Source organism: Labeo rohita, chromosome 2 (assembly GCF_022985175.1).
Source record: "Labeo rohita strain BAU-BD-2019 chromosome 2, IGBB_LRoh.1.0, whole genome shotgun sequence".
Classification (NCBI taxonomy): domain Eukaryota; kingdom Metazoa; phylum Chordata; class Actinopteri; order Cypriniformes; family Cyprinidae; genus Labeo; species Labeo rohita.
Window position 1 is genome coordinate 757602 of NC_066870.1, and position 13592 is coordinate 771193.

The 13592-nt window shown below is 39.6% G+C and overlaps 1 protein-coding gene across 2 annotated transcripts; it reads right to left on the reverse strand.

Annotated features, from left to right (window-relative positions):
• Window positions 1–2447: 2447 nt before the first annotated feature.
• angptl1b (angiopoietin-like 1b) lies at window positions 2448–12523 on the reverse strand. Of its 2 annotated transcripts, none has more exons than XM_051123144.1 (6): window positions 12421–12517; window positions 11713–11807; window positions 6463–7295; window positions 5633–5826; window positions 3582–3852; window positions 2448–3392 (listed from the first exon to the last, which is right to left on the reverse strand). In XM_051123144.1, exons 3-6 carry the CDS (start codon window positions 7262–7264, stop codon window positions 3205–3207), a joined length of 1455 nt encoding a protein of 484 aa, XP_050979101.1. In that variant the 5' UTR covers window positions 7265–7295; window positions 11713–11807; window positions 12421–12517; the 3' UTR covers window positions 2448–3204. The 2 variants fall into 2 exon arrangements, with proteins under 2 accessions (XP_050979101.1, XP_050979093.1); XM_051123136.1 differs by having other exon boundaries at window positions 2449–3392; window positions 11708–11807; window positions 12421–12523.
• Between the last annotated feature and the right edge of the window lie 1069 nt (window positions 12524–13592).

The window sequence follows — 13592 nt, forward strand, 5'->3', positions numbered from 1 at the left end:
CATCTCATCACATAAGCATCTGGAAATGCACAGGTTTACTGAAGACATGTAATGATGTTGAAGACTGATTCTTCCACCAGGACAAAACAGGCTAGTTAAAATACAAGAAATGCTCTTTTTGTCCCTATCACATGCTGTGTTAAAAGAATCATTCTGGATGAATCAAACATGTCTCGCTGCAGCTTCCTGTTTATGGCATTTTATCATGTCAAATATTTCTTATAAATATCTAGCATATCTAGCAATAATGAATGCAAGAATGAAAACTACAAGACAATTTCAAACTGAAAAGATGAAAAATGTAGGATGTTTTGACAAATCATGTTTAGAATAAAACATGTTTGTTCTGGTCCTGGAAAATGATTGGTCCCTCAAGCAGACTTTATTAATGGACTAATATAGGGAAGAATGAATGAGAAGTAAAGGGGTGATTTCAGACACAGCTGTCTCTATACTGTACGAGTGAGTCACTTAAACATTTACTCCACTCATACCTTCAGAAATTGCATTGTCTTAGCATGTGCACATTTCAGTCCATTCCAGTGTGAAACACTCACTTTTTTATTTTGAGTCTATTTTTACTGGTATCATATATTAACAATCACCAACATTATCCAGCAAGTGGCACTCGGCATCCTGAACTGAATTAATTCAATTATTTCCTTATGATAAAGTGTGTCTGTTCATGTATGTATGTTATATGTCTGTTAAAAATGTCTGCTAGGACTTCCGCAGATTCCAGAAAGACCGGTGGGAATGTTGACGTGAGGTTTTTCACATCATCTTTCAGCTCTCCATATCGAGTTCTTTTCCACTCTTCGCTCTCAGAATGACTCCCTTCAGACCGTCAGACGTCCAGGACAGCCGTGTGGTCTCCGCATGTGGGCCAAAGATGTCACCTTCACCCACAAGCACCTCCCGAGAGCCAGCCGTCCCAGCGCTCAAACCGCTCTATAGGGTCAAGCATCACCAGACCTGGTGAAACGCATGTGACCGCCAGTCAGGTTTCGGGCCCGGCTCACGCTATGCCAGCGCTGAAAGAAGGCTTTTCCTTCAGTTGGAGAAACCAGAGGAGTTTCTGGAAATGCTGGATCACACTGGCTCTCTGTGCACTTCAGGGATGTGCTAATGCAACCAACACGTTTATGCTAATGTGAGGTTTGCATTTATGCATCTGGACGCTGTCTATACGGCTGAGAGAGCGACTTACAGTATGTGCTGCATACAGACAGGAGGATCATTCAGTCGTACAATAGCACGAGTTCATTCATCAACAACATCCCATTGTGCTACAAAACACACATTACTGCTCTGATTAAATAAAAATGTACATAATGTGTGGATTTAACATGATTCTTACGGGTATGAATGATTACGGTGCTGCTAGTGCTGGTTAAGGAGTGTAAGTTGAGTGTGTTTGAGCTCCAGTCATGAATGATTGTGTGTGCTGTTGAGGAGAGTGTGAAGGTACTTTACTGAGTGATCAGACGCAGTATTTTCACCTGCTGAACAGAGTCACATCTACAGACCAGAAGATCAGAAGCATCTCTTTTCACACCATACAGGAGCAAAACACCTAGAAACCACCCAGAACAGCAAAAAAGACACACAGCACTGCATATCAAACACTCAGAGCTCCGTCTAGACATTCTTTAAAAACATTGTGATGAGAAAAGACAAATTAAGAAGCAGAAACAATAAACCTAGTTTCTCCTCCATTTATAAGGCAATAAACACTCCATAAAGACGTAATAAAGTTGTAGTGGTGCGTGTTATTGGTCTCTGGGCTGTTTCTTTGGTCATCAGTTTGAGAAGAAACTGTGAAAACGCTCACTTTAGTTTCATTGTATTGTTGAACTGGATGTATTGGTTCTTTTCCACTCTTCGTGTGTTTTTAGGACGAAGTCTTTAAATCGGGTTTGATGGATGGACCATCCGTTCAGGGTGTTTCCCTGCCTGCGGCCTGAGACTCTGGGATAGATGAGGAGAAAGATGGATGGATGGACTTCAGACTGGGGATTACAGAGTTATCCTTCCACAAGATAAACACTTGTTATTCACGTGTTATTCTTGGTCCTTCACGTTATAGTGGAGCGTTTTTCAGACCACAAACTGACAATAATGCAGGTCTGAATTCTTTACTTCAGTGCTTCAGGTTTCCTGCCAAGCTATCAAGAGGTAATTTGCATTTCTGAAGTCAGTTAAATGAAAAATGAATGAAAAAGAATGGCAAGTTTGAATCAAAAGTATTTCGTAACTTATAATTATGGCAGGAATGAAACCAACTAATCAACTACAAAAACAATAAATCAACTACAGTTTCATGCACTGATGAAGCAGAAGCTTTTACCCAAAGCTACAGCCAGTTATACGCCTGCACAGAGAACACATGCATTAGCCAGTAGCTGGACTGATGGAAGAGAAGGAAAAACACACAACAACCACAGACATTTGGCCCGTTTCCATCCAGCGGTTCCTCTTACCCACTTTCCCAATGCAGCGCCGTCTGGAGCCCAGCAATATGTTTCTCATTCTGTGCTCATTCTTCTGCTTCTGTAATGTCTGTAAAGCCACCAAAACAAACCCTGATTCCTCCAGACAGAAGATGTGAGGTGGGAGAAACCGGACGGCTAATTTTCACCTAAATGTGTAGTAAACGCATGTTTGAACATTTCTAGAGTCTCTGTGTTTGAACAGAATGATAATGTAATTAAGGATAATACACTGTAAGTGGCAGTATTTGGATACATTATTACTACAGTAATAATCAGAACATTGAAACAAAGCTTCCAATGTTAAAGCAAAATCTTGTTACTTTATGTTCTCACTGAAAAGCTCATGATGCATTGAAAAAATCTGACATTTCTAAATTTACCTAAATACAATTATTTATATTCATTTATTTTTATGAGTTACATCATGTAGAAATTGCTCTTCAAGGTAGCAATTAGGTTGTTTTGCCCTGTAGTCATCACAGATGTTTTTATGATTTATTTCCAATCATGAAAAACATCTTTTTCTTTTTTCGCTAAAATGTGCTCAAAGCATGACACTGAGATGACTGACAAAGTTTAATTACAAAAATGGTGATGATACACTTTCATCTGGTTCTCTGTCATGTCACTTGTAAATCAAGCAAACCCCAAACATTACTCATACAAACTGTTTCTCTCCATGAAGAAGCTGAAATCAGTCTGTTAGGCTTCAGTCGATGGGTCTGATCATCACACGCACAGACTTCATAGAGTAAAAACCGCCTCCATAATCGGCCCAGAATATGCCGTCCTGAAAGCGGCTGCGATAGACTCCTCCAGAGTACCACACGCCGTTCAGATTGGCCTGACCGCAGGCGTTGTACCACCAGCCGCCCTTGTGGAAATGAGCACAGTTACCTGAAACACAATCAAAATCAAGACTCTTAATGATTTTGCCTCTTACTTTATGTTTAAACATTCTCGATTTAAGAACGTTTAGATATTTGCACTGGAAAACAAGACTTATCCTTGTAAACACGTAAACCCACAATGACCAGGGTTTATAATGACACACCATTAACCATCTCACGTGTGGTGAAGGATCACCTGAGAAGGCGTCGTTGTCGTGGTCCAGCGTGGTGAACTGTTTGCCGTTGTGGCTGGTCAGTGAATCTCCAGCGTTGCCCTGGTAGGTTCCCAGACGCAGACGGTACGACTGGCTCTCGGGCTCCAGGTGGAAGCTGCTGTAGGCCGCGTAAACCTTCTTCCCCATCCAGTCCTCCAGCTCCACCAGCAGCTTGTAGTCTTCCTGTTTGCCCAGGTTGTAGATGTTTTCCAGACCCAGCCAGTGTTCACCATCCACGTTACCAAAGCCTTTCTGGAGGACAAGAAAAACAGAGCAATTTATAGCACCGTCACTAGATGCATGCGTTTAGTTACAGCACAAACAGCAGCAGCTCATCAAAAGCTTTGGCTGCACTGGAAAGTGTGTGACATAAAGGTTAAGGAGGATTCGCTGTGTGTGTGGGGGTGGCCACTGACACACGGGCACGAGCACGAGCACAATCAAAACAAACAGACTCGAGGCGCAAATCCTGAGAACCAGATCCAGCTGTTCAGGAGCTCCATCGTCTTCACCTTCATTACTAGTGTTTCTTTGAGACACATCCAACAACAACAATGTAAGTCTGATTCTCTAACAGCTGCTCATGAAGATCCATTTGCTGAAGAAAATGTTTGAATCGCAGCTCATGGAGACACGGTCCAATTCATATAATCAATTGTCTGTGTAGAGTGCTGCAGGGATGACGTATTTTTGTAGACCAAAACCTGGAAACAAGTTGCATTTTAGCACTTCTAGTTCCACCATCCTGAAGTCAGTGGGTTTTCTGAATAGGTTTTTGGTTAAATGCCTGAAATAAGCTCTGTGTTCAACACAAGCTCAAGATATTTCCATATTTTATTCTACAACATAAAATACATCAGTAATGCCTGCTTGTGTGTGTGTTTTTAAGCTTTCACTTGTATCGAAAAACATCTAAATGAGAGGTTGTTGTTGCATTAAACACCATCATGCCAAACAGATTAAATCATCAACTCACTAGTCATTTTCACAGCCTTGTTGTGCTTAGAATAAAAAAATTTTGAAGTTTAAAAAAGTTGCTGAAGCTTACTGGTATAGTTTGTTTAGGTTTTTTTTTTTTACTTTTTACTTCAGAATTCAGAAATGTTCATTTGTGAAGATTTTCATGAATAATAAACAGCCTAGGCTCATAAAAAATATTTGTTTGTGGCAACATTTAGGCAACACAATGATATTCACAAATTGAAGTGTTCATTCAGTGGCGCTAAAACACGTGTTCAATATATGACGGTTTTTATTACGTTTGTACAGGAACATATCGTGGTTCAGAATTCAAATGTTTGGGGAGTGTCGCTAAAAGTGTTGGAAAATAACACCAAACCCAACCCTAAACCTACCCAATAGTCTTAAAAAATGCAAAAGTGATAGAAAAAAACATTTGTTATTTTAACTTCCTTCTACGCTGGTTTCAGCTGTTTTGTTTAGTTTTACAGGATTCAGAACGCTTTACCGTAAAAAAAGTACAAAGTGTGAGCCACTGAGTAAATCTACTGCATTAGAAAACCCAAGCTGTGTGTGACGCTGACAAATAACTGTACAAAAATTAGGCGTTCTTCATCAAAACTCTGGCCTTGTAAATCGTAATTTGTGTGAAATGGAATAAAGGTTGTTGAGTTTTACTGCCTCTAGTGTTCCTTTCAACTGGAAATTGCAGCTTAGTACAGGTACATTTTTTGAGTTTTACAGAAACGTCTGGGTAGTGAACAAAACATAAAAATCTTATGTAATAATCTTATTTTCTGCCATAATCCAAAAGGCAAAAGAAAAATCCTATACTGGGTTTTTATCAAGGGAACCAGACTGATGCAAATGGGTTCGCTTACAAAAAATGCATCACCACTGGAGCACTCTCCTGCTTTTCAATATTCACCAAAGATTGCACTGTTGTTCCGCCAAGTCTTTTTGTTTCATATTAACTAGAATATTGGCATTAATCTCTGTATTTTCAATGACAATGCCATCTGTTACTGAATCATTCAAAAGAACTGGTTCTTTGTGAATCAGACATCGCTACCTTATAGCTGTCCCAATTTCTGAAGAAGTTGATGGATCCATCTTCTCTCCTCTGGATAAGCGTCCAGCCGCCTCTGTCCACGTCATGCTCACACCAGGCCTGTACAGGCGTCTCCGTCCCATCCGGCTTCAGAAGATACGTCCCGCTGGTGGAGTGTCCAGCCTGCATCGCCTGAAGACAGTCCCGAAAGGGACCTTGAGACACCAGCAGACACAAATGAGTGAACGCATGATTCAGGCATGATTTAATGTTTTAATTATTTACATTTAATTGCTATATTTTTCTAAATTATTTATATTAATTGCTATAACTCCTAACCCTAAACATAACTGTTGGTAACCTCCTTGAACCAGAAGAAACGGTTTTCAGTACTGACCAGTGTATATATGATTACAATAATGAATGAAATGATTTGATAACTAATACCAATTTGCAACATCAAGCATCTGTTTTTGTACAGATAAAATAACTGGAAGTGATGAAGACCAAAAGCCTTGCACATTTAAGTTACAGAGGCCGTGTTGCTCCTACGTTAAAAAAAGATGAAAGGACAATTAAAAAATAATAATAATAATAATAATGGGTCTAGCCTTTGCACCTGTTTGTTTCAGGTTAGAATCCGGTCTGATGAAGCAGAATTGGCTAGGTGGCAATGTCACAAAAACAAACAAACAAACAAAAAACTAGGGTCCTAGAAATGCAGTCCTGAAACTGCAGCCTCTGCATAAATGTGACGTCTTCTTTAAATGTGATGTGATTGGTGTGCAAATGAGTGTTACTTTTCAGTGCAGTTTAGTGACACTAATGAAAATAGGTAATGGGTTCATTACCCTCCAGACTGACGTTCCCCTGAGGAGGATGGTCCAGTGAGCCTCCTGTGGGTGCCGGAGCCGTCCTGGGATTCCTGTCCTCCGAGACGGGCCAGCCGTGAGTCCTCTGGATCTCGTTGGAGAAGCGAGGCACGTACACGGGGATGTTCTCAGGCACGACCTGCACGAGAGGCGGAGGCAGCGGCTCCCGTCTGTGATTCCCGTACACCTGCAGGCATCGCTCCTCCAAAGCCCCGATCAGCAGCGACTGGTTATTGACCAGCGCAGCAAGCGCGGAGAAGCGCACCTCCTGCTCCCTGTAGAGGGCGGACAGCCGCAGCGCCTCGGCCGTGCTGTTCAGGATGCGTCCCTCCAGCTGCGCCAGCTCCAGCGAATTGTCCCGCTTACGAATGATTTCGTGCAGCAGCTGCATGTAGAGCTGGGTGACGCGGGAGTTCATGTTTCGCGACTCTTTGCGTAAAAGTTTCATTTCGTTGACCATGTTTCCATCCACGTCCACAATCATCCGGAGTGTGTCCATTTCACGTCTCTGCTTGGTCAAGAGCTCCCGGACGTCAGCTATGTCCGACTGTGTCACACGCTCTTTATCTGGCAGGGAAGGGCCCTGGCTGGCACAGATCGGCCCCGTGATCTTCTGCTCTGGGACCAAGAACGTATAAGAGCACTTTCTCGGGGCCCCATCGGCTGCGTCCTCTACCAGCCTCCGCTTCCGGCTCAGGACGGGCCCTTTGTATGCACTCTTGCTCCGTTCACAAGTGAGGACGCAGAGAAGGGCGCAAAATATCCAGGCATGAGGACTCATAGCAGCAGAGAGGAGATCTGACCCATGAACCCTGAGACAAAACCGCAACACAGAGTCATGTGGACATCTGTTCATCTGTGGCTCAGATTTGACAGGGTTGGACAGTAAACACAATCATTACTATTGATTCGTTGTTACACAAATTTATTCCAATAAATGTGGTGTTTTGAACAATGTTCATGCTGTGTTTTCCGTGTAGTGAAAACACATTTGTCAAGCTTCAAAACTTTGGAAGGTATTGAGGCATGTACGTTTGACCACTATCCAGTTGTGTTTAAATCTGATTGCTCTCACTCTTTCTCTCAATTAATCCACCAGTTCTTTATGTTTGTTTTGTGCTATTCCAGTTAGCTGATGCAAACTAAGTGTTCTGGTTCCAAGTTGGGTATTGTTATTGTAGGAGCCAGATTAAGAGTATGGCCCTTTAAGGAACCTGGCAGGAAATAGGTATTGATAGAACTGATGGCGTCATTGACTGGCTTTGCCAGTGTTAGACAGGATCACACTACCTGAAGAGGCCAAGCCAATACAGTTTTTCAACGGGAAGAAAGTTGCATTTATTTCTTATTTGATCTCTTTGAAATACCGTAGTATATCCCTTTTGTTTTCTTCTTTTTGTATTTTGATTTTCATATAATTACAGTTAATCAGTGGATGTAAAGTGCAACTCCATTCTCATCAATAATGTCAAGCAACTTCAAGAATGAACACATCAACAGAAATAAATCATCGGCACTATAAGTAAACCTTCCTTGTATATGACTCGAATGCTTGGTGTGACAGAATGCCACAACAATTATTGTTGGATATTATAGTCTTTTAAAGGATGTCTATTCTTTAGTCCTATGGTGACAGATGTAGTAAACAGCTGTCCAGCCAAAAGGCTTTTTTTCCACTTAGTTTTAAACAAAAACGCAGCTTGATCCTGCAGCACAAAGTAATTATTATCTCTAAACTGCCCTGTTTTCCAAAGCTTCTGGAGAAAGTATTCTTGTGCTTTTTGAATTCTTTAAACATTTTGGTCATTTTAATCTGGTTTTAGATTCCTACACAGGCCTGAGTCAGCTCTGTTAAAGGTCACAAATGATATTTCGCTTGCTCTGGATTCAGGCTCATGCCCTGTTTTAGTTTTGTTGGATCTGATCGTGGCATTTGTTACCATTACCCGTAATATTCTTCACTAACGTCATATGGTAGTTGTCTAGAGCACAGACCTTTTTTGTAAATTTTGGAATCTTTTCCTCCTCATCTGTTCTTTTATTGTGTGGTGTACCCCAGGGATCCGTTTGGAGACCTTTATTATTTACCCTTAACAAACTTATTTTTGGCTGTCCTTTCTTCAGGAATATAATATTGTTTATCGCTGTTATGCTAATGATTCCCAGTTTAACCTCCCAGTAAGGCCTGACACACTACATTTTGGTTTAATGCCTTATGCATTAATGTTATTAAGAGTTGGATGCTGAAATTTTTTTTTAAAGCTTAATGAGGATAAAACAACTCTTTAATCTTAGGTTGTCCTATTTCTTCTTTCCCTGTCCTAAAAGCCCAGTTAGGTCCACTTTAAACCAATTTACAGAAACCTTGAAGTGATCTTTGACTTCTTTGACATGACATCTATTGCAAAATTAAACCATATTTTGTCAAGTATTGGCAGATTTGGAATTAGTCATCCATTACTGTAACCCATCGACATTATCTTGCAAGTTGTTCAAAATGCAGCCACAAGGCTTTTGACATGGTCTAAAAACAGAGATTGTATTTCCCATATATTAATGTTCCTCCACTGGCTTAAATTCAGGGTTGATTAGGCGAGACTCAGATCTTCTACACTGTAAAAAAAAAAAAAAAAAACAATTTGTTGAGTCAACTTAAAATAATTTGTTACCCTGCTGCCTTTAAATGTTAAGTTCAGTCAACTCAAATAAGTTTAGTCAGCTTAAAATGTTAAGTTGTCTTAAGTGACAACTTAGATATTTGTGTTTGTTAAACATAAAAGCTGAATAAGTAACCCAGCTGCCTTAAAATTATAAGTTGAATCAACTCAAATATCTAAGTTGTCATTTAGTACAACTTAACATTTCAAGTTGGATAAACTTTTTTTGAGGTGACTGAACTTAAAATTTTAACAAACAATAATTTAACAAATTATTTTATTATTTAAATTTTTTTTTACAGTGTAATTACTTATGTCTATCTGTTCTAGATTGGCCACTTTGCATCTGGTTTGTGTTGTTTTTAAATGTGTTTTATAAGTAAATGTTGTTGTTATTGCTGTTTTACATTCAGTCTGTCAGATTTATGAGAAGCAACAGTGTTTAGTGTCATTAACACTGGTGTAAGTCTGAATATCCTCAGGCACAAATGAGGTCTGACAGCTGTGGTGGAAGGTGTGATTTTCAGTTCTTCACACACAGACTCCTTCTTTTTGTGTTTCACGGAAGAAGAAAGCTCATTTGATGACAGAATGTTTATTTTAACTATTTGTGTTTGAGAGTGGGTTTCAGTGCCCAAACAGTTTTGCTGACTACATTCTGTGGTTTGTTTACCTGTCATGCTACAGCTCAGGGTCAGGTGAGTTTGCTTTCCATCTTATTAGCGGCCCAGTATTTCCCTTCTCTGCTCCTCAACCGTGAAAGTTTGGGTTTCTCCAAAAGAAACTCAGTGACTCCTTCAGCGTATGTATGGATTAGAGTCATTCAAAAGTGGAAACTTGTCTTCAAAACTTCAAAACAGATTCATAGTAAATATATGTAATATGTAAAGTTTCAGTGCTGAATGCTGCTTCATTTATAAGAACTTAAAGGAGAAGTCCACTTCCAAAACAAAGATAGTGTACTCACCCCCTCGTCATCCAAGATGTTCATGTCTTTCTTTCTTCAGTCATAAAGAAATTACGTCTTCGAGGAAAACATTTCAGTATTTTTCTCCATATAATGGACTGATATGGTGCCCCGATTTTGAACTTCCAAAATGCAGTTTAAATGCAGCTTCAAACGATCACAAATGCCAAAATCATTTCAAAATCATCCTACATCGCTGCAGAAGTACCGACCCATTCTTTGCAAAGTGAACATGCAAAGAAGATCAAACACCCTTAACAAAAAAGGTAAAACAGTGATATAGGACGATTTTGAAGTTGAGGGAGAACATGAGATGGGAGTTTTTCCACATACACTAACTGACATGAACCAGAACAAAAACAGTTCAGGCAGAGTAAGACAAGACGAGCGTTTGAGATTAAAAAGTATATAAATTGTATTATTTTTTATTAAAATAACTGATCATTTCTCTAGATAAGACCCTTCTTTCTCGGGTGGGAACATTTACAACCACATTTGTGATCGCTTGAAGCCGAATTTAAACTACATTTTGGAAGTTCAAAATCGGGGCACCATATCAGTCCATTATATGGAGAAAAATACTGAAATGTTTTCCTCAAAAAACATAATTTCTTTACGACTGAAGAAAGAAAGACATGAACATCTTGGATGACAAGGGGGTGAGTACATTATCTATGAATTGTTGTTCTGGAAGTGAACTTCTCCTTTAAACAGCAGTATTGATGCAGCATCTGTAATGCAGCATGAATTTACTTATGAATATAAAAAGCATACTAAAAAAAAAAACATTTTTAGTCTGAGGGTATAGATTTACTGAAGCCTTTGCCAAGTGAAATGTGAAGAATTGTCTGTGCAGGAAATGAGAGAAATTAATGCGAACAGAACTGCAGCTTTAAATAGAGCAGGACTGGCATGATTGATGATTTAGTCTCAGCGTTACAAACACTGAGCAGCATTATTCCTGTGGTTTGGTGAAAATGTTCAGACTGGCTGCTTTACTATTTTCCATAATGAAACACTTTGGCAGCAGTGTGTGTTCTTTCACAATGTCAGGAAAACAGAAGAAGGGAGAAAAAGTGCTCTGTTACCATCTTGGGTCAAAGAAAATAAATTAGGTCAATTTTTCTGTAATGCATTTCTCTGTCCTGGGGCAGTAAATCAAAAGCTTCTTAGCTCATAGGAATACATGAACTATTTGGAAATTGCTCAGACATGAAAAGGTTGAGTCTCAAAAGCTTTCACAAACATTAAAGATGTTTTGGAACCTCATTGCTGCTGATTTGGGAAAATTACTTGAACAAAAGGCCACATTAGTAAAGCATGACAGAGTCTGAGGCTTGACGTCAGCACCACAGCACATATGAGACTACTACAAGAGCCAAATTATTTTTAAAATCAGCAAATTCACAACACTGACTACATTAGTTCAGTTTGACAGAACACTGATGGAAATTAAACTATGATTCTACCAACACAAAGAATCACAAGAATCACAAGACTTTCAGAAGTTTTTGCACATGCCACTTTTTGTTGAATTCAACAATACAAGATTGCAAACAGACTCCCAAATCAAGACAAAGCATTGGAAAAAGTTACTCACAGTACCAGTAGTCGAGAGCTAGATGAAGAATCTGTGAGCCCTCAGTGGAAAATACCCCATCGGATAAAGTTACATCCGTCTGAAGACTGTCCAAGACTCCCTAAAAAACAAGGTCATTTTTCTTCTTATTTCTAAGGATCATGTAATGTGGCAGTTTGTCTAGTAACACTTAAGCATACAGTGAAACTTAATACGCCTGCAGATACATTATATAAATAGTGCAAGCATTTTTTATATATATATATATATATATATATATATATATATATATGTATGTATTTTTGATTGCACATTGTATTTAATTTTAATATAGTTTACTGCGTTGCCTACTCTGTTCATTAAAGTTTATTTACATGCTATATTACTCAGTATTTGAGGCATAAGATGAAAGCAGAGGCTGACACTGTCCAGTAAACCCCCACAACACCCAAGACCTGTGAACACTTCTCTAAATACAGACAAATTAATATAGGGTCTATTATAATGCATTATTAGGCGGATATATTTTAGATATATTTTTTCTATTACAGTGAAACATGAAGCATGAACTGAAATAAACAGAAGCTTGTAAATGAGTAAATGTTTTAGCTGTTACTTTACAATGGGGTGTTTTAGATATGTAATCTTTTATTTCTTTGTCTATTACGAAAGCAGCAGATGTATGAACAGACCAGCTGTGTAAAAACAGCAGAAATAAATCTCCAGTCACTGACCTCTGCGTTCTTTCTGTCAGACCGACAATCCTCCGTCTGTTGGAGTCTCTCCTTCTGCAGATGAGCGGCACACGCATGCCTCTTATACTGCTCTGTGTGTGTGTGTGTGTGTGTGAGAGAGAGAAAGTGTGTGTGTGTGTGTGTGATTGTGTGTCTTTGCGTGTACTGGTATTAACTCTGTTATGAAGACCAGTCGTCCCCACAAGTATAGCAATACCAGTAAATTTTTTCCCGTGAGGAAACAAGCTCATAAATCACACAGAATGAAGTGTTTTGAGAATCTAAAAACGCCTGTAGTTCTGTGTGAGGGGCAGGTTTAGGTGAAGGGTTAGGTTAGGTTATGGTTAAACCTGAAGGCACAGACACTCATGGGGACTCGTGTCACCTCAGGGACCAAAATTGAGGTCCCCATGGGGAAACAAGCTTCGAAATGATACAGATTTTTTTTTTTTTAGTTTTATTAGATTACAAAAATGCAGAAAGTTTCCTATGAGGGTTAGGGTTTAGGTGTAGGAGACAGAAAATACAGCTTGTACAGTAGAAATGACACACAACCAGCATCTTCTGAGAGGAAGAGCCCACAACAATCTACAGATCAAAGTACGGAAAAATAACGGGATGAGAATCCCGATCGGATCGACACAAAGGACACTGGCGTATGACAACGGAAATATAACAATGAACACAGAATGTGTTTGCAGCAAGATGTGTAAAAACCCACGTGGCCTGAAGATCCACCAGGCTGAGATGAAACGCGTGCAGGCGGAGTCACAGCGCTTTAGGATACAGAAACATCCAGACCCCGACTCACCCCACAGCATCCAAAGTCACAGGACAGCGTCGGGTTAGAAGATTAGTATATAGGTAGTAATATCCTAAACCTGACCAAACCCAGCTCAGAGAAGCAGTCGAATGAAGATCAGTGTGTTTTAATGGCAGGATCGGGCTGCTCACAAAAACGTGTCCTATCATACATCATCACAACAACCACAATTTCACTGTTTCCTTGTGTTTATTAACTAGCTGCACGCACATGAATGTGTTTAGCTAGAAATGTTATAAACAGCAGCTGCACTAATTATTCTCCAGGACTTCAGATGATGCCAACTGGGAATCAACATAAAAACAGCCGCATTTTCCTTGTTGGTATGATCTCAACATGTACACATTGC

Bases quoted from the DNA above. Each gene is read 5' to 3' on its own strand.
- angptl1b (XM_051123144.1), bottom strand. From the start codon at position 7,264: ATGAGTCCTCATGCCTGGATATTTTGCGCCCTTCTCTGCGTCCTCACT. The intron at 5,827-6,462 runs GTAATGAACCCA...TGGTGTCTCAAG, and splicing joins GGGGAACGTCAGTCTGGAGG to GTCCCTTTCGGGACTGTCTT. The intron at 3,853-5,632 runs GTAGCGATGTCT...CTTGTCCTCCAG, and splicing joins GAAATTGGGACAGCTATAAG to AAAGGCTTTGGTAACGTGGA.